This window comes from Bidens hawaiensis, unplaced genomic scaffold, assembly GCF_021521415.1.
Source record: "Bidens hawaiensis isolate Kalapana, Puna unplaced genomic scaffold, B.hawaiensis_p1.1 tig00002525_1, whole genome shotgun sequence".
NCBI lineage: Eukaryota > Viridiplantae > Streptophyta > Magnoliopsida > Asterales > Asteraceae > Bidens > Bidens hawaiensis.
In genome coordinates, this window is record NW_027491138.1 from 106,799 (window position 1) to 128,406 (window position 21,608).

General features: G+C 35.9%; 1 protein-coding gene across 1 annotated transcript; it reads left to right on the top strand.

Annotated features, from left to right (window-relative positions):
* The first annotated feature begins 18,982 nt into the window (after positions 1-18,982).
* Positions 18,983-19,852, top strand: LOC143620038 (uncharacterized). The gene has a single exon (XM_077091835.1). It carries the CDS (start codon positions 18,983-18,985, stop codon positions 19,850-19,852), a length of 870 nt encoding a protein of 289 aa, XP_076947950.1.
* Positions 19,853-21,608: the final 1,756 nt, after the last annotated feature.

Genomic DNA, 21,608 nt, shown 5'->3' on the forward strand with positions numbered 1-21,608 from the left:
TTTTATTTAAAAAATAATTATAAGATGGCCGATGACAAATTGAGGGCCACTTGCAATTCCTCAATCCTCATCAAAACTACCCTAATTGGGTACTAGTACCCGAAATGGAGTACCTTATTGCACAACCATAAGTATGTGAGGGTGCTCTTCGAAAAGTACCACAGTGTAGTCTATTCCCCCCTGATAAATCGAATAGTCTAATACACTAATTAATAATCTAAATTAATGTAGCAATAACCAAGTTATTATTTCAAATTTAGAGACAATGGTTTAATAAAATACATGAATGGTTGATAAATTTATGATCGATGATTATTTAATGAGATTTCAAACTATCGTTAATTTTGTTTAGTTTTGCACTTCAAATATCCAAATTGATTGTTTAAAATGAGCTCGAATGATAATGGTCTTGATTTATCAAGCCTAAGGGTGGCAAATGGGTTGGGTTGGGTTGGGTTAAAATGGGTCATGGGTCGGAATTGGTCAACTAAAAAAAGGGTTGTTTTGGTTTGGGTTGGAACGGGTTAGGGTCAAAAGGTTCGGGTCAGACCGGGTCCGGGTGGGAATGGGTCAAGGTCGGAATGGGTCAAAACGGGTTTCGGATCGGGTTTTTTTTAAGAACGGGGGCGAAGGCGGAAACGCTTTGGTTTTTTTACATTTTTCGTTTTTGATTTATATTTTAAGTTATGATTTTTTTATTAATTTTTTTGAATATTTTTTGGAAGGGTTGTTATTAACAAAAAAAACCTCTCCGAAAAATATTCAAAAAAATTAATAAAAAAATCATAACTCAAAATATAGATCAAAAACGAAAAATGTAAAAAAAAACAAAACGTTTCAGCCGTTGTCCGCGTTCTAAAAAAACAGAGAAATGAACTGAAACCGGACGTCGATGAAAACGAAACATATACCAAAACTGAACCGAATTAATCGAAACTGAAAAAATCGATCAAAACGAAACTAAAAGAATGAAACCGGACAGAAATGAAACTGAAAAAACAGACCACAACGAAACAAAAGGCCGAAAACGAATTTGAAACTGACCAAAAGTAAACGAAAGAAACTGAAACCCAACCCGTCTAGTGTTCCAAAACCAACCAAAAAGAAACATAGGAAAACGAAACCCAACCTGTCCAGTGCGAAAACTCGTGTCGGCTCGAAACCTAAACCGAACTTGTTCCAATCCAAAACCCGTTTCAACCCGAGCTTGCCACTTTTCCTTAAGACACTAACCCACATCGACCCATTTTTTTAAATTTGTCGACCCATTTTGACCCGAAAATAAGAAGGTGGAATTTCAAGTGACCCATTTTAACCCATCTTATTAAAATCTATGACCCAAACCAACCCATATGATTTTTCAAACAACCTAAGTTGACCAATTTAAAATGGTTTGGGTCAAGATTGTCATCCCTAAATTCCAAGCCTAATTGTTCATGAGGGCGATACAATCATTTGATTATTGTAGTCGGGAGTAAATCGTATATATAGTGTTTAAAAAGAATAATCTATGGGTGCTTCCACATCCGATCTCAATTGAATGAGTCTGCCATTGATCGTAATTTGACCATTTAGTAATTTTGTACAAAACCATATGAATGCTTAACGAAAGTTAATTAGGCTTAAATTGCAAAAATTAAAACCATGCATCCTAAACTTGCGACGTTGAAAATGGGGTAACTTTGTATAATAGTAACTAAGTTTTAAAAATATTCTAATTAGATCACTAAAGTTAAAAAAGTATTTCAATTAAGTCACTAAACCTTCATATTTTATTAAATTACAGGTTTTAACAAGTTTTTTTTTATCATGTTTTGTTTTTGTTTCAATTAGGAAATCTTTTTACCTATTTTTTGATGTTGATGTGAAGCGACAACGTAAATTTTATTTTTATTTATTTAATGTAATTAATGTTTTTCTTTTAATTTTTTTAATATGACTTCATATATTACAAATCACGACTCTGACATATTCTCTTCCATTTCTTTCTATACGCACAAAAAAACCGATAAGGCTTGATTTGAAGATTTAGTTACCCGACTTTGAGAAAAATGCATAAGTGACACATTAAATATATTGAAACACTTTTAAAACTGGGTTATTATTTGATAAAATATTAACTATTAAGTATACGAAAAATGGTGTGACCTCATTCAAACCACATGTATCGTTTGAATAATTAAATTATTTTCACATATGCCAAACCAGAAGATGATCAACGTAGTTAACTTCTTTATTTAAATTGAAAGCTTGACTTTTGAAAGTCAAGTCGGTCGCTCCAGCTAATTAAAATGGGAGTCGTCAGCTTGATATATAACTTAAATTACAAGTTAGTGAACCAGACACAAATGTGTCATCAATTTTATGTAGATAAGTGGGTTAGACCAAATCATTGCAAAGGCGGAGGAAAACCGATCAAAGGTGGTGTTACATGCCCCCTCCCTAACTAGATTGACTAGCTTTTAAGACAAAAAGACCGGTTAAAACCAGTGCATATGGACAAGTAATTTCGTTATCGACCTGCTCTGGTTTTAAAAATATTTAAAAAAAATAACAAAAATTCAAATTGCAAACATGATCACGTTATTTTTAACGGTAAGTAAACGGAGTTGCCTGTCTGCAAACCCGATTTGATGACAATGACTTGACCGCCCGTGACAGAAACATTTTTATTTTCTCATGTGCATTTAAACCGTGACCCCACCACAAATACCTTTAACCGTTCTGCGTCAACTCAATTATTCATTTCTTTATTTTATTTTATATAATCAAAACAACTATAAGCTAGTACCACAAAAAGACTTTCTATATAAAAAGTAATAAATTTATATTTGAATTGAGTTCCAACAAGACAGGCTTACATTACATAGCATATCGACTGGGTGGGCCTTTTAGCATATGGGTCACGCTGAATATATCTAAAAATATTGTAGCCCACCTCGGGCCTCACTAGTCTAACTCTTAACATGTGGAAGTAAGGCCCAAATGATAAAAATGGACTGAGGCATGTCTAGCTTCGGCCCATTCCACTACAAAAAGATATGGCTATATGGGTCCTCCTTAAGGATGTTTATGGTTTGATAGTCGTTAGGTATTCACAATCAAACTCAACCCTAGTCGGTTTCTACATCGCCTGAAAGCCCGGTAGGTGCCAGATTGATACAATGCCACACGTGCTCATTTGTATCTTTCTCAACACTATTAATTATAGACACACAATCTGCTTGATGCCAAGAAAGGTCCTCTTAATAGTGTTTTTTAAGTGGCAGATATAGAGCGACATCGGGGCTATTGCCGATGGAGAGGCCTTGAAAGTATAAAGATAACGTCGTTTATTATAAAGCTTTAAACAGTCTATAATGCTTAGTTTGGTCAATTTTCTAGGCTATCAAAGACGTTGGGATGGCTCGCAATTACACGATCACATTGTATTGTTTAGTCACCGTCATGGACGAAAGACTATTATACTTGCTTATTTGGATGTCATCATAATAACAATGATAACAAGATTGGGATTACCGAGCTCAGACAACTCTGTCATTCTCATTTCTAGGCATAAGGGTCCCCTTCTCTATGAGGAATATTTCTATCTTAGTGAAAGTATGTCGTTGGCATGCTACGAACCGTAGATTACTTGGTTGTACTTGTAAACTAGTTGATAGCTAAATATTTCGTGCATGGAAAGTAGGAAACTCCTTTTGAAGGACCGGAGATAATTTTTATAATCCAAAGTGATACAGATTGAGATGAGTCTGAAATACTGTATATTACTGGACACGGGCAAAGTCAATAATACGAAAGCCCTAAGAAAACTAAAATGATATACAACATAATTCGTTTGTTAATATACAATAAGCAAAACAAACAAAAACCACTTCTATTAATTATTAGGAAAAAAAATCTATATAACTTCTTTCATGCAACATGCAACTTTGCATGTACATATCTGATTTCATATATATAATCATCAAGCAAGCGGTTTTGAACCGGTATGTCACCACCGGTAGCATCCCGTATCTACTAGATACAGGTATTCTCGCACTCAAGTTTAGACGTCCATCACCCACAAAAAGGGAACCCATTTCCACATTTGGGTCAAAGATAGACTGCCCAACACCCAGTCTTGGGTCAACAACAGTCTGTTGAACAAAATCTAATTGCGGGTCACGAGTAGACGGGCCCAGACCCAATCATGCGACCATGTACGTCCATGTTTAGTCTCGAATTAAGGTCAGAAATCAGAAGAGGGTTGTGTTGGAATCTCGGACAAGGTTTCTTGGTACGGGAAGGTGGGAACCATGTGAAACCGGTAAATAAATGATTTTCTAAATGGGTTGTCAGAGCCAGGGCCGTCCCTAAGAATGCTTGGGTCTTCATAGACCCTGTACGAGTAAAATTAATGGGTCCCAATATAAACTCACACACATAACATATATTTTTTATATCAGTAATAGAACGATAAATCTGATTGCATATTAACATTAAACAAAACAATACCATTGTTTCAATGTAATCACTACCTTGCTTATTACAATAAAAAGTGAAAATAAATTCATATTTATTTTAGCAAAATGATATATTTGAAATAGCTCGTGCAATTGAACATTTATAATCAAGGATATTTAATTGCATTCTGATAAAAAAAATCATAATGAGAAAAAAAATGCTTCGATTTCAAATAATAAGCTTAAGAGATTAAACCCCAAAGCAAATAGTATGTTTTTATTAAAAAAAAACCTATTATCTTATTAAAAGCAGCTAACGTTTGTTACACTGGTAAATAGTAAATAACTCAGTTTTAATTGAATCCCAAATCAATATTCTACTTGGGTCTTTTTATTAGTTTCAAATTAATTTTGGGCCAGGACAAAAGGGTTTACCTGTGCTTGTTGATTAACTCTTGGATCAAAACTGCGGTGTATAAAATATATGGGCCCCTTCAAGGTTTTGGTGATTGTGCGGCTGCATAGGCCCAAATTCAGCCATGGCTAGAGCATTCACAATAAGACCAGTTTTACATGGTGTTTTTGTGCACATGCCCAACCAATCACCATCTTTCCCTCTCATGTCCTACTCACGACCTTCTAAGAACACAAATTCTCTCATCTCTCTACTAATCATGCTCACAAAGTAGTTTTTTAGTGTTTTTGTGGAAGAACCAATCCACACCATCTCTCCTCCATGTCGCACTCTCTTTCATCCACATCACTTCCATCCTCATCAAAAACACCTCTAAAAACTCCTATTGTGAATATTCTTAGTATGTAGAGTAATTAGTCAAACTTATTCTAGGATCATAAGTCAAAGAGTTAGCTCGGATCATTGTTGTTCCTTCATATTCATAATCAGTTTGTAATCTAAAAAGGCCAGCGGGGCTATTGCATAATGTACTGGTATGGTAAATCATAAAATTTTTGACAATATTCCAAAAAATTACATTTCTGGCAGCTTCCAACCAAGAAAATTACATTTTGTTGTTTTAGTTTTTAACTTGTACCTTATAACGACATACTAAGATAGACAAATATAGGGGTGTGCTTGAAACCAAAATAAGTGCACCGTAACCAAAATAATTGACACATCCCAATCAAAATAATCAAGGCTATAAAAAACTCTGGCTGTTTGGTTTTAAGTTTCCTTTGTTTAAACCATTTTTCGTTTTGTTTACGGTTTTGCCATCGGCTAAAAACATGAAAAAGCACGGACAAAACCATTTCTAAGTAATTTATTTAAATGGTGTAGCCCATAATTTTTAGTTATTTTTTCCGGTTTAAAATTTTCAAACTCAAATTGAAAAACCAAAACTGTATTGAATCCATTTTAAGCATTGAATATCGAAATAACCAAAACCAAACTAATTCAAAATCCCAAAAACCAAATTTTTGTTTTTTTTCTCCGGGTTTGATACTAAAACCGACTATGCACACCCCTAATCAAACGAGGTGTTTTGTCTGCATCGACGACCAAAAGAATGAAAAGGGGAGGCGCACAAGTCCAATGCCAAAAAGGCAAAACGAACATGCCTAGAGGAACCAAAATACCAACAAAGGATCTTCAAAAATCTTACCATACTAAACCAATGATTGGAAGAAGTCAATATGAATAAGTACACGAAGTAACCTAGGTAACACAACATTTTTATCGTCTAATAGCATACCATTACTCTTGTTTATCACTTGATATTGAGTTACAAAAACTTAATTTATTCTCACACTGAATGTAATACGGTGAGACTAAAGAAATTCTTTTCTCAGCAAGGTCGATGTAGGTCAACGTACATGTCTAATCCATATTCACAACCTGTAAGCCCTCCTATCCATTGATGTTGGAGCATAGATATTTTAACATATGACGAACAAATTATATTGTTTTTTTTTCTCTTTCATTTACAATTACTCCTTCCCCCCCTGCTTCAAAATCAAAAGGCGAAAAGAGAAGTGTACCCTTTCGCAGAAGTTTATAGCCCGCTTTTGTAAAATTTGAGAAAAGATACCAAATGCTACACATTTAATAATGACCCTTTGTTTTTCTTTTTATTTTTTCCTTCTTTTTTTCCCATTTTGCAAAATTATTCACATTTTGGGTCCAACATCGTTGTCAGTATGACCCGGTTTGGTTTTAATAAGTACCAAAATATATTAATAAAACGTGTACGCGTCTTCTGCCGTCGCTATAAATTCATTTAATGGACTTAAATATTAATGTCAGCTTTGTCACGTCCTTGCAAATTGCGTCTCTCTTTTATCTAAATGTGTTTGCTGGTTCAACTGTAACTTTTTTAGTGTAAACTCGCAAACGAATATTTTGTGTTAAATATGTGTATTGTATATACGTTAAATCAGAAGTACACACCCTAGATAACATGCACGTAGTAAAACATCAATTATTTTGTTACTTTTATTTATTTTAATCATATTAAACTCATGTAAAGAAGTTTAAGCACTTGTGATGACTAACAAACAATTTACCCATAGTCAGGGGTGAGCAGAAACATGATCAAATACATTTTATTCTTAACATGAAAACAGTAAGAACTAATTTACTGTTATTATAAGGATTATTTTAATAAGTGTTTGCTGTTATTTTTTGTTTATATTTGCTGATTTTCGATTGTGAGACGTTATAAATATTTGCTTATTTATATTTTGTTGTTATTATTAGATTTTTTCTTTTGCTGATATAAGTATTTGATGTTATTATTTTGTTCTTGATTTTGATTCTTTTGTTGTAATTTTTAGGTTTTTTTCTTTGTTATTGTAAATAATTGTTTAAGTAGATTGATATTGTAGTTGATATTGTTTCTTACGTTCTCATTTTTGTATAAATTGATATTATTTCATACGTTTTAATGTTAAGAGTAAAATGCATATAAACCTTCCTCGGGGTGAGCATTATGTATTAATTTACATAAATGTTATATAATGAATACAGAGAATAGAAGTTAATTTGTATTAAGTTATATTATTATAAATTTCCTCATTAGTACCTTCAAAATAAGTCAGTTTTTAGAATAATTGTACGTGTAAAGTAATTTTATGTGGTTTACATTAGTATACACACATCTCAATACACATATCAATGTGTGATTCTTTCAAAAAGCTTAATACAATGTACTAATGATTTATTAATTGCCATATATTGACTTCATTTTATTCCAAGATCGCCAAAACCTATGATTCCATAAATAGAAGTTTATAAAACCCTTTCTTTTGTTTCCAAAGAATGTGTATATTTTCATGGTATTGTGTCGATGTTGATCCAAAATTCATGAAGTGTGATGATGATATATTGACATGCAAATACAATGTATGTTGTTTACACGAGTTTATTTTTGACACGTAGTCGTCATCATATCATAATAACATATGAACAACACAAAGCATATTATTTGTTAAAAAGTTTTAATAATTGCTGTTAAGAATATTTAGCTCTAGAAACATTTAGTTAGAGCGTTGTCACATAACACATATCTATCACATAAGCGGTAATTAATCAAGTTCAATATATTTTTGGCTTTGTTTCTTGCTTGTCTAGTTTTTTGCTAGTCGGGTTTTGTGTTAATACAGTGTTTTGTGTTTGAAAAAAAAAATAATTTAAGTTCATATAGACATGCTACATTCGTTAAACGTGCTAAGTGGCTCAGAAGATAACAAGATATTTTTCTTACAATGTCGGGTGCTCCTTATCACTCTCAGAATCACATGGTTCGCATCTTGGTACCTTGTGTAAATTCTCAGTGTCAAATTAAACCAACTCGGATACATGTCTAAAACATATTTTATTAAGGACGTACCATGCGTATATTGTTTGTTACGTGCCACATGGTACTAACACTAATGCCAAAGTATGCTAAAAAAGGTCGTAGTTTCTCATTACGTTCTTTAATGTAACTAAAATTGCTAATAAGAGCTTGATAGAATTGAGTTATCCATTACAGGGTATCAGAAATTCGGAATGCATGATCGGATTAAAACCCAGAGGCTTATTAGGTCAATTAGGGTTTCCTTTTATTGCTATATATTGTAAATTCGTGTATTATATAATGATCAATCCAATATTTACCTTTGTGTTATATTGGGCTCAATTTTTTTTCGTGTTTCATATGCTATATATATGGCATGTCTTTCCGTTGACTTTTTTTTAAATACAATATATCTTTTTTTTACAACCAATTTTTATAAAAAAGATGATGGTTAGAAAAGGCTAACCAAACATCATAAAAAGGATCCAATTACGATAGAGACAGATGTAAGCACAAGAAGTTGCGTCACTAACCCTTTTGAATGACAAAACTGATCCTACTGGAAACAATGTTATAGTTATTCAGCGTTGATATGTTACTGTGCAGTGTGCACAACCCACTTAACTTTTTTCAGAAACGTAGCAACATCAGAGACAAACCTAATAGGTCTCTTATCTTTCCGCTTCTTGTTTAAAAAACAACTCTAGTACGTCTCTCTTTTATCTTTCCGATGTTTAATTGAATGCTTATTGTTTAAAAATAACTCACATATGTGGCTCTCTTATCTTTAGTTAAGGAAAAACCCATCATTAGGCCATGTGTAGTGGAAACATGCCAAAACGCTCCCACTTCCCTCACCATTGGCTAGGGGTAAGCAAGATAAGGGTCGGACCCTTGAAACCCGGTTACCCGACTCGTAAAACCCTTATTTAAACCCGGATATATAATATGGGTCGGGTTAAAGGTACTTAACTTTCACCTTGAAGGGTGGAAGGGTTTCAAGGGCCCGACCATTTTTCAAACCCTTTACCCGTTTACTAGTTTCTAGATAAACATACATCATATTCGCGATTAATCTGAAATTTAGGAGACGTTTGTATTTCATATATTATTCATCATAAATTTCCCAACGACTAAGAAAAATAAAAATAAAGGACTATACTACTGATTGGAAACATGTATATGGGAATCACTGAATTGTTCTCTACTTGTAATTTGTGACTGTAAATATTATTTGCATCAGTTCAAATGGTTGATAAATTTTCGAAGTTAGACTTTGCTATGTTATTAAATAAAAGTATAGTTGTTTTATGATTCATATATTAAAGTCATATATGAGATATGCAATTAGTAAATGCGGACAGGAGATGTAATTACTACCTTAAAGGGTAAAAGCGTTGAACCCATGAAACCTTTATTTATACGTACCTAGCTCTTTTATTGTTTAAAGGGTGGGGTCTCGGTCCACGTTTCTTCCTAAAAGGGTAAAGAATCCGGATAAGGTATTAGATAAAAGAGTCGGGGTCTTACCCTTTAAACAGTACCGCCATTGGCCAATTTCTGTCCTTTGCCCCACTTCCTCTTCATGTAGTGTTGTGTAGACAATGCTCACCGCTACGCTCGGTATTACAATCTTTACATAATTCTTTTCAATTAATAGGATTCCGATTTTATCACACACTTTGGGCGTTCAAAATGGGTGAACCTCGCTGTAACCATAACTAAACATAACCTATGTCTAGTCAGTCTGTCAATTTGATTCTGTTTCTAAACATTATAAATAAAAGGTGATTGTAATGTTTGAAAAACAAATGACTTTTCTAAGATGTGATGGTCAAGATTGATAATTGAAACAATTAGGTGTAGAGTGGGGAATGAGCTTGAAAAGCTTTACAGGCTGTTGAGCTAAGCATCTCAAAGTGCTCTTATCTTGAAGATAGAACCACACATTGCTAATTTGCTGTGAATAATTTATCTTTAAATTTAGAAATTTTGTTTGTTCGATTGGTTATATCTTCGGTTCGGAACAGAACGATCAAATTCTTAAGTTACTATGAGATCGAGGTGATACAAGTACAACGCGCTGTCGGTAACATATTAAAGTAGATTTAGATCAAATTAGACCTTTTTCTTAAAAGTAACAGTCTTTTATCTCGCAAACACCTTTATGCTATTATTTATTTTAATTTTATAAGACAAATATAGCATAAATTTATATTTTTAGTTTGGTTTCTCACTTTCTCTATAGTAAACAACAATTAAAAGTGTGTGAACTTTAGATATGGTAATTTGCATGTTCCACAAAACAATTTGGGTTGGATCGACAAACTATAACTTTATTTATTTTTTAATGGGCAACCATAACTTTATTTATTTTTTATTAAAAGATTATAAATAATTTATACATGTGATAAAAATAACTATAATTAAATTAGTAATTGAACTGCTTTTTAATTAACGATTTGGACTCTAAAAGAATTTTAGGGCACTTGAGGTTATGTCGATACGTTTAACGTATTATAACATGTGACCCATTTTATAAAAGTTTTGATGTGATAAAAAAACTAGATTTACATGCTTGTGTCAACGGACAGGTCAAAGAGGGTATTCTATTTACCGATTGTTTACACACCAACATTTCTGTTTTCCTAAGTATTTAAAATAGTTATTTATTAAATATATCCCTTGTGATAAGGGTGAGAGTGAAAAGAAAAAAGTATGCCACGCAAGCAAAAGGGGGGCTTCGCTATTCACATTTATGAATATCTACAGTGGTAATATGAAATGTAAAATGTGATAATGGGTTAAGATGGAGATAAATGATTGGTTAGTATCTTTATTAATATATAATATAAATAAATAAATATATTTATAAATCTTGGCCCCCAAGCGACCCTTTCACGCACAGGCGGGGCGGCATTCAGCACTAGGTTGTCCGATGTGGCCTTTGCTCCATGCCCAATTTTGCGATCTACACCAGATAGTCTAATAATACCATTCGGTTACTAATGCACTTTTTTTCTTTCTATAGAAATGGTAACACTTACTAAGTCTATTTATCTTTAAAAATATGCAAACACTTAGCTTTTATATAATATTATTATGTATAGTTATATATGTACAAATTCATAGCCTCACAGGGGAAAAGGAACAATTGCCCTTTGCCCATTCTCATATGTGAAAGGAACACAACCAAAAAAAGCAATAAAGATTGAAAGAAGTCTAATTTGTAAAGCAGAGATAAAGTGGGTAGAGGGACCTATCACCCATGCTCTCAATTGCCTTCCCTTCATAATTACTACAACCACATTTATTATTTAATTTTATTTTCCTAAAATATATTCAATATTATCATTATGAAAGACAAGTTACCCTAAATTACCTCTAGATTAATGTCTAAATCAAGAATGTGACCAAGGCAGGCCCTAGTTCAAACGCATCTCGTTTTCTCCTTTTTTTTTTTTTTTTTTAATTTTTTCCATTTTTAAACATATGTTAAGCCATATGAACTCGAATCACATCCTGATCATGTGGATTTTGGTTTGAAAAGTTGTGCAATATCAGATGGAACATTATTTTGTCTTAAATTGTAATAAATACAAACAACCCAAAATTGTCTCTAGAGTAACATATCCAATGAAATAACTAACCATGGTTGGCATTAGTGCAAAATGATACCATTTTCCGTTTTATTTGACATGGATTTAAGCAAAACCTAATAGCTTGAGAGTCCCAGGGTTTTGAAAATGGAAGAAGAATACGAATCATCAACAGAAACAGATTTTTGACGGACTTTACAAAGTCCACAAAAGAGAAAAAATAGCTATTAATTGTCATTGGATAATTTACCTGCATAATCCACAATTCAATTTTTTTATAATTTCGGTACAAAACTTACTGATGGTTATCGATGGATCTCAATAAATGAAAAAAAAAAAGAAATTATATTCGTGCCAATAATATGAGTCATTAAATCTGTCGGCAAAACTACCTACACCCGGATTGTGACGAAATTTCAACAACAAATTACTGACGATTGGTACCTTTACCAACGGATTCATCTATTGATGATAGTCATTAGTTAATTTGTAATGTCTACAAACTTATTTTCAACTTAGTCGGGAAATTTTATATGGAAATTATTGTTCATATATATGCGAGTTACTTCATTCACATCTATTAGATCAAGAATTATGGTTTGTTTTTCTCATTTTCTATCATTCATCACGTCTACACTATCTCAGCATCAACTCAATTTTTGCACATTCAGTGGCGAAGCTTGAACTTAGTCAAAGCGGTGACCGAAGTCACGGACTTAAAAATTGGTTCGGATCGGGTGGTGATTTGGTTCGGGTCGCCAATCCGGTTTGGGTCGGATCAAACAATATGATATCTAAATATCTAATTTTTCTTCATTCATACAAATGATTGTTCTTATACTTAAAAATAATAATAATAAAAACTATATAATTTTTGAACCAACAAAAACCTAACATATTTATGATAATGCGAGAGGAAGGGTGCGGTTACTCGATGTTGCGGCGTGTGTGGTGTCTCCAAGATTGAAGGCGTTGTCCTATGTGTGGTGGCTAGTGGTCTCCAGGATAGTGGCCGACAACGGCGGACGACGCTGTGTGCTTAGTGGTGGCCGGTGGTCTCATGTGACTCGGTAAAGCAATGAATTTGAGTTCTGAACCGTATGAATGGTAGATGGTTTCCAAACCCTAACCAATGACAATCCCGTATTTTTTGTTGTTGCTTAAACTAGGGGTGTTCACAACCGGATATCCGAAGTTTCGGATATCCGAATATTTCGGATAGTGGTGTTTCGCTATCCGAACCCGAATCTGAAATTTCGGATATCCGAAGTTCGGATTCGGATATCCGATCGGATAGTGGTTCGGATATCCGAAAGAAAATCTGGAAAAAGAAAAACCTAAAAAAAAAACTTGTTTTAAAATTAACTTACAGGTTACAACTCACACAACAAAATTTTCAATCCAACAAGCTAACTACTAATAAGTCTTTGAACAATCTGTAATTAACAATTTAAGAAGCTAATAAAAACCTAACATCAAGGAGGAGCCATGGTGGATTTGGTGCACACGGAAGTGTGACAACGGCGGATGGCGGTGGCGACTGGGGTGGTGGATTTGGTGCAGATGGAAGTGTCGGACGGTGGTGGTGGCTGGTGTGGTGGATTTGATGCAGATAGAAGTGACGGAGGACGGAGGCTATGACTAGTTGAAGAGGTAGGTCCCAGCAGAGCCCAGTTGGACCCGCAAGACTCACCTTGAAGAGGGACGTCTGCGCAGAAACCAACTGGATCCGCAGGACCCACCATGCTCAGAGACGTGACGTCCTTACGCGCAGTACGCAAGCTGTTCCCGCAGGAAATGCCTCCCAATGGTGAAGGACTCCGCCTGTTCCCGCAGCTGCGGATACAAGCCATCAGGGAAGGCCACCCGCGCAGCAAGGCTACACGCACAAGGCACTTACCTCTCAATCAGTGTCACCTGAAGGAATGAGCAAAGCCGGGAACAATCCCGCACAAAGGCGGGAGGGGGAATACTCCCGCCCAACTAAGCCAGTCCGTACGATACGGGAAGATCTTCTGTACTGTACCTGACGAGGTATGGGCAAAAGATCTGACTAAAGATACGACAGCTTATTGACAACAGTATGGCGAGCAGCATGCTCTCGTACTGTATGCCGCTGCCTACTCACTAACTCCTGTCATACCACGTGCATAGCCGGCAGTTGGTGGAAAAGGAATAGTACACAGCAGGCCTGGTCACTATCAGCCGCTGCCTACCCACCAACTACCAGCAGGGCACGTGCGTAGGCCACAGTTGGTAGAACAGGAATACTATTCAGCCGGCCACACCTCCTTGGAAACCTACCTTCGGCTATAAATACCCCAAATGGTATGATCATCTCATCTTATCATATCATCATAATATACCTGATATCTGCTCTAGCAATCTCTTAATATACATTTATATTTAAAGAGCAATCTAGTCTGATTCTCACGCCGGAGGGTGGTCACAAGGAGGAACCCCCCCCTTCTCAGTGACAAGCTCACGGTGTCTGTTTTGCAGGTTATCAGAAGAACCATCTTTACCGGTTCTAACCCCTCGTGGGAAACATCTATCTAACCCCCAGGTTATCCGTAATCTGCCCGGGGTCCGGTTAGTGTTTCTTCATTGGCGCCATCCGTGCATAAAAGCTAGAACTTCATTTCTTCAGTTTTTTCAAACTTCTGGAAAGATGGTTAAAGAAATTCCGGTAACCACAACCCCAGCTACTGGGGGGAATACCGGCTACACAGTCTTTACAAACACTACCCCGGTTACCCAAGCCGGGGCAAGTGAAGTAAATTTTACGAACACTACCCCAGTTACCCAAGCTGGGGCAAGTGCAGTAAATAATCGCTCACTGGGATTCACCGATACCCAGTTAGAGAAACGAACAAGACTCCCCCGCCAAACACTCGATGAAGTTAAGGCATGGGCGGAGGCACGTCAGAGGGAATTCCAAGCTGAGTTGGACGAACGCTTGCGTTCCGTCCAACAGGCTGACGAATTCGAAGAATACTTGGACGATGACTCGGAGGAATCCGACACCAACGCGAACCCTCGCCATAGGGCGAAAGGGAAGCGTAAGGAAATTGACTCCCAACCGAGAAGGCGTTTTGGAGAAGCCTTCAAACCAAAAAACACAGGTGGAAGCCCACGTGACTTCTCCAAAACATTTAGACCAACTGTTGCAAATGCGGGAACGTCCAAATTTGCAAGGGACATTGCGGAAGCAATTGCCCCAAAAAGTGCCAAACAAATGTCCACATTGGCACATATGATGGTATATCTGACCCAGATGATCATTTGAACAGATTCATAGCAGGGGCAACCGTCAGCAATTGGACGGAACCTACGTGGTGTTACATGTTCCAAATGACGCTTGTTGGGCCAGCTAGAGCGTGGTTCGATCGTCTACCGGTCAACCACATCTACGACTGGGCAGACTTCCAACAGAAGTTTAGCCAACACTTCAGCCAACAACGAAAGTATACCGAGGAGCAATGGACAATCCTCAAATGCATCCGAGAGGAAGATGAATCTTTGCCAGACTTCATCACTCGCTTCAACTCAAAGAAGCTAAGTCTGGGTAACATTAGCGAAGATCTTGTTCGCGCTGCTTTTATTCAGGGCGCGAACGACCAGAGCTCATCCGCACCTTAACGGGTAAAGATGGCATGCCATCCACATGGGATGCCATCATGACAGCAGCAAAACGCTTTGCGGAAACGGAGAAGCAACTGGGTAGAGATCTCCCACAGAGCACAAACCTCTACACCCAGAAAACAAGAGAAGACAACGTCCTTACCGCCCGATTAAACAAAAAGCGGAGGCTAGGCATTTGGCAGTCAAGGGTAAACTTTGACACCTCATCCGGCTTGCAACATCGGTTAGGCGGAAGGGATAACGTACGGTCGAACCAGAACTCCAGATGGACGCCACTCACCAAAAGCGTCACCGAGATATTCGCCACTGAGGATCTCCCATGGCCAAAGGCTCCAATAATCCGACACCGTCCCAATGCTGATCGGAGCAAATACTGTGACTTTCACAGGACAAAAGGCCACAACACTGAAGAATGCACAGACGTAAAAGACATGGTCGAAGCATTTGTCAGAGATGGGACGCTCGCGCACCTCGTGGCGCAATGAACGCTGAGCAGGCTGATCCGTGTAGAACCCCAGCTGGGGAAAACACGAATAAAATTTCCAGCTTCAATGTGGAGACTACATGCTGCGTAAAGAACGAGATCCCGAACCAGGTGCATATTGGCTCGATGGCACTCCCATCCCAACAACATGGAAGGGAGCTCAATTACACAGTTTGCATGTAGATCAATTCCAAATTTGTAAAGAAAAGGCCCAGAGCCACTTCTAATGGAAATGATTCTCCTTAGAACATCGACGCTGATGATTTTACATTTATACTTTATGAACTATCAACACTGATGCCGGTTTTCACCGCATACATAAGTGTGAAAGTCGTTGCATGGGGAAGGCGGCAAAACCCGCATAAACCCAAAAAACGGCAAACCTTCACGCAGGTCAGTTGAAGGGGAAAAGTTCAGTCATCCCACTAAATGAAAGTACCGGCATATCCGCATGAATCATGATAGAGGAAACTGAACACTAACCTATTAACAACCGCGCGTCGAACGGTTAATTTATTCAACACGGATATGCCGGTTTTAACCGCATAATTACGTGGAAAGTCGTTGCGTGGGGAAGGCGGCAAAACCCGCATAAACCCAAAAAACGGCAAACCTTCACGCATGTCAGTTGAAGGGGAAAAGTTCAGTCATCCCACTAAATGAAAGTGCCGGTCTATCCGCATGAATCATGATAGAGGAAACTGAACACTAACCTATTAACAACCGCGCGTCGAACGGTTAATTTATTCAACACGGATATGCCGGTTTTCACCGCATAATTACGTGGAAAGTCGTTGCGTGGGGAAGGCGGCAAAACCCGCATAAACCCAAAAAACGGCAAACCTTCACGCAGGTCAGTCATAGGTAAACTTTGGTCAACTAAATGAAAGTGCCGGTCCTAACCGCACAAATCATGAGAGGAAACCAAACCTATTGACAACCGCGCGTCGAACGGTTAACTTATTCAAGAGAATTTCTAACAAAAGGATGAGGAAAACCTACACGCAGGTCAGATATAGGTAAAGTTTAGCCATCCTACTAAGTGCAAGTAACGGTCCTACCCGCACAATCACGAAAGAGGAAGCAAAACTTCAACCTATTATCTACCACGTTCAAAGGTTAACTTATCCTAAATACTTAGAAATTTCAAAAAGATGAGGAAAACCTTCACGCAGGTCAGACGTAGGACGAAGGCCGGAGGCGGTGACCGATGATGTGTGAGGTTTGTTTAGAAACTAGGTTTGGGAATGGATGCAATAACTGAAAGGGAAAACTGAACTAGTTTGTTTATATATGTGTTAAAATAAAAAAAATAATTTAATATTTCGGATATCCGAACTATCCGAAAAATCCTAAAAATGCTATCCGAATCCGAATTTTTGGATATCCGAGTTTTGGATATCTGAAATTTCGGATAGTTCGGATACGGATTATCGGATAATTCGGATACGGATTCGGATACTTTTGAACACCCCTAGCTTAAACAAATGTATCATTATTACAAATTAATAGCCCCCTTCGATTAATTTTATAAAAACAAAGTTTTTAGTATTCGACTAGTATTTGTTTAATTATATACGAGGTTATATATATATATATAAAGCAAACGTTGGGATGTTATAAATTTTTAATTTTTTTTTTGTGGTGATCGGTAACTTTTTGGAGAAATACCTCGGGGGTGACCACGCTCAATACCTATAAAAATTTTCGGACAAAAATCACGAAATTTACCTATTAACCGAAAAACGGCAGTGACCAGGGCCATCCCCGGTCCCCATAAAGCTTCGCCCATGTGCACATCATTCAATCTCACCACCCAACCCTTGTAACGGTTTATTCCCTCATTCTCCATCATTCCATTTTATTTAATAACAAAAGGAAATAAAAGAAAAGGGAAACAAAAACAAAAAAAAATGATTGGGTGTAGTTGGGAATGACCCGCATGAACGTGGTCATTTGGACCCCGTCATGCGCGGTCATTTGAGTGGCGGCGAAGTGTTCCTCACCCATCCTTGAAAGAAGGATTCTCCAAGTAGGATCCTTGGAGGATGGGGAATGATCCACACCCCGTAACCTTAATTAGGAACAATGACTAGATCATAAACTTTTGACTACTAGATAACAATAAAGAGATCATGAATTTTTAACTATAGATTGATCATAATAACATTTTATATTTGTTTCAACTATTTATCATCTATAATTAGAAGAGGTTCAAATAATAAGATAACAATGACCGATTCTTTAGTTTTAACCACAACTAAAAAAAGTTTAAGGAAGTTGAAGGTATGATTAGATCATAAAAACAAAGCTCGTGGCCATCATCTAACCTTTCCATTTTTATCACACTTTTCTTTCCTTTTTCCCTTGTGCAACTATTTAAAGCTTTAAATGGGGCCAAAATACAATAAGTTGTATAGGGCTGAGGTATAAGGTGATTCACTTGTGAACCGTGAAAACCCCATTCCAAGATACCCAAATTTATTAGGTTGTTTAGAAAATTATTTTTTTATATTATATTGGTAATTGTTATATTAATATGTTTTTTCTTTATGATTTATTTCTGTTGAGTCATATATATTTTGATTCCTACAGGATAGTTAACTTCTTTATAAGAATGTGTCAAGTAAAGTTTGTTTATTTTTAAAGAAATATATTAAACATTAAAAAGGGTTCTTTAATTAATTAAATGGTTTTCTAGAATCCTTTCCCTTTAAAGGATTCATACAAATGCCATCTCAAGTCTCAACCCACTAGTACATCTATCTACAACCTGCAAGGTGTAAATCCAAACACACAAGATTAGAGAGAGAGAGAGAGAGAGAGAGAGAGAGAGAGAGAGAGAGAGAGAGAGAGAGAGAGAATATGATCAGAAGAGAAGGTAAAGGACCATCTTCAAGAGATCTTTTGGTATGTTTTCCTACAAGAGCACATCTTGCACTGATGCCAAAACCGGTATCTAGCCCGCGGCACCACCTCCATCACCGCTATCAAAACCATCTTAGAAAGTCTATGAGAAGTGGTAGCATAGGTGGCCACACAAGCCCATATATGTTGACAGGAACGAAGCAGCTGGGCTCAGATAACATATCTGAGCCCACCTCTCCTAAAGTAACTTGTGCTGGTCAGATTAAGGTCCGACCTAGCACAAGATCATGCAAGACCTGGCAAACGGTCATGGAAGAGATTGAAAGACTTCATAATAATAGAAAGAAGAAACCTACTTGGATGGAGGCATTAGGGTTTAAGAAAGAAGTCATGCAATTCTTGAGTTGCTTAAGAAGTATTAAGTTCGATTTTCGTTGTTTGGGGGCATTTTCCCATGTCGATATCACTTCAGATGACGAAGAAGATGATGAAGATAACAACAATATCAACCCAAATGATCAAGATCACCATGACCATGATCATAATTTCAATGAAGAAGTTTCATCACAAACTATGTTTTCCAAATGGTTTATGGTGTTGCAAGAGAATCAAGATTGTGGGGTCTTTGAGAAAGATGAGAAAAGTTTGAAAACAAAAGATACAGAAGATCATCATCATTATCCATGTCTGCCACCCGCAAATGCCCTTTTGCTCATGCGATGCCGCTCCGCACCCACTAAAAGCTGGATGGAAGAGAAAGAAGAAGAAGAACAAGAGAAATATGGTGATGATCATGATCAGGATGATTATCAAGAACGCGAAGAAAACGAAGAACAAGATGATAAAGATCAGAAACTGGACTTACCAAAAGAAAGCAAAAGGATGAGTTTGTCAGAATTGATGAAAAATGAAAGTGATTTCTACAAATTATCAGTTGATGTTGCCAAAGAAACTTGGGTTACTGGTGGAATTCACAAAGATCCATTTTCAAGAAGTAGAAGTTGGAGAAGATGATCTAAAATCTATCATCAACCTTGTTTCTTTTTATTTTATTTTATTTTATTTTGTGAGATCTTTGTAAGTATTTTTGTAGATAATTGTCGTATAATGTGTGTACAAGAAATGATTTACACTTTGCAAATAAAACTTGTGGTAATCAACAAATTAAGTGTGTGGTACATGATCGTTAAATGTGTAAGTTAATTAACTTGAGCAAGCAACAAGTAGAACCTGAACCGGAGATCGTATGAATACCAGTCTACCTAGCTGGCTCGGCTCGTAATCTATCCGAGTTGAGAGTTCAACTCGTATTCATCTCGAATCATCTTGTGGCTAGCTAATTGACAACGTTTTTCAGTTTTAATAACTGCATATGTTTCTATGCAAATTTTGATTAAGAAGTTAATAGCAATTTCAATTTATATAACTATATAACTCTCAATATACAAGAAAATAGATTATGAAATATATTTTAAGCTAGTCAATAAGAGAGCTACATTCAACTCAAACCCCAAATACCCAACTCAATAATAAATTTCTTAGCCAAATTAACTCAAGCTAGATTTAGTTAAAACTTTTAATAAGTTAATTATTAGTGACTTCTGACTTATGAGTCACATGTTTATTATTGTTATATTTATATCGTTATATAGGATCTAACACTATTCAAATGATTTTACTAATATACATATATGTAATATGTACATGTATAGAAATACGTGTACACACATGGGAGATTAGATTTTATTCTGGATAGGCTGTCGTATCATGTAATGGATCGAAATCACAAGAGAAAAACCAGATCTATATTATTTATAAATACAATTTAAGCCCCTTCATGCAGATCTCTACGTAACGATAAAGGATCGATATATTAATAATTCATATCATATTATTACTGAAAAACATGTTGGTTGTTTGGCATCATTGTTAGAAGATATTGACCTATATCCATATTTAATTCCGATGTAACCCATGATTTAGTGGTCTTGTTTTATGGTGTTTATCGAATCGAAAAATGAATTTTCTAGTTAAATCGAATCGAATAATTTATTTTCCAGTATATATTCATATTCGATTAAAAGTTGAACTATTCGATTCGTATTTGTATTATATGCCCAATTCGAAATTCGATTCGAATTCATATTAAAAACTCGAATTCGAATAAATTCAATCTGATTCAAATTCACCTGCCAAACTCTTTGAAAACCATAATCATAATTGCAACACACACATATAAATTTAAAATAGTTACGCTACCACATGATAATCAGTTCAAAACTAAAATACAAATATAAAATTCAAAATATCCAAAACGAGAACTCATTAACACCCATCATAGTATGGGCTAAGAAATAATAGTATAGCCTATTGGGTTTAATTAAATTTGTAATGGACCTTTATTATTTATGGATTTGACACAAATTAAAAATAATAATTTTATACATGCATGCATGCATACATACAATTTGAATTCGAATTTCAAATCGAATAAAAAATCAAAAATCCGCATTTGATTCGTATTCAATTTAAATACTCAAATACGAATCGAATTTGGATCTTTTAAAACCGATTTCTAATCTTAATAATTGAATTCGAATCGAACCGAATTTCGAAAGTTTCGAATTCGAATCGAACCGAATTTCAAATGTTTCGAATTCGAATCAAAATCTGAACACCCGTATCTAGTACTCTAGTGTTATGGTATTTGTCACTTCAAAAGTCATGAGTTGGTGGGTTCAAACTTCAATTTCTTACGAACGCAAGGTTA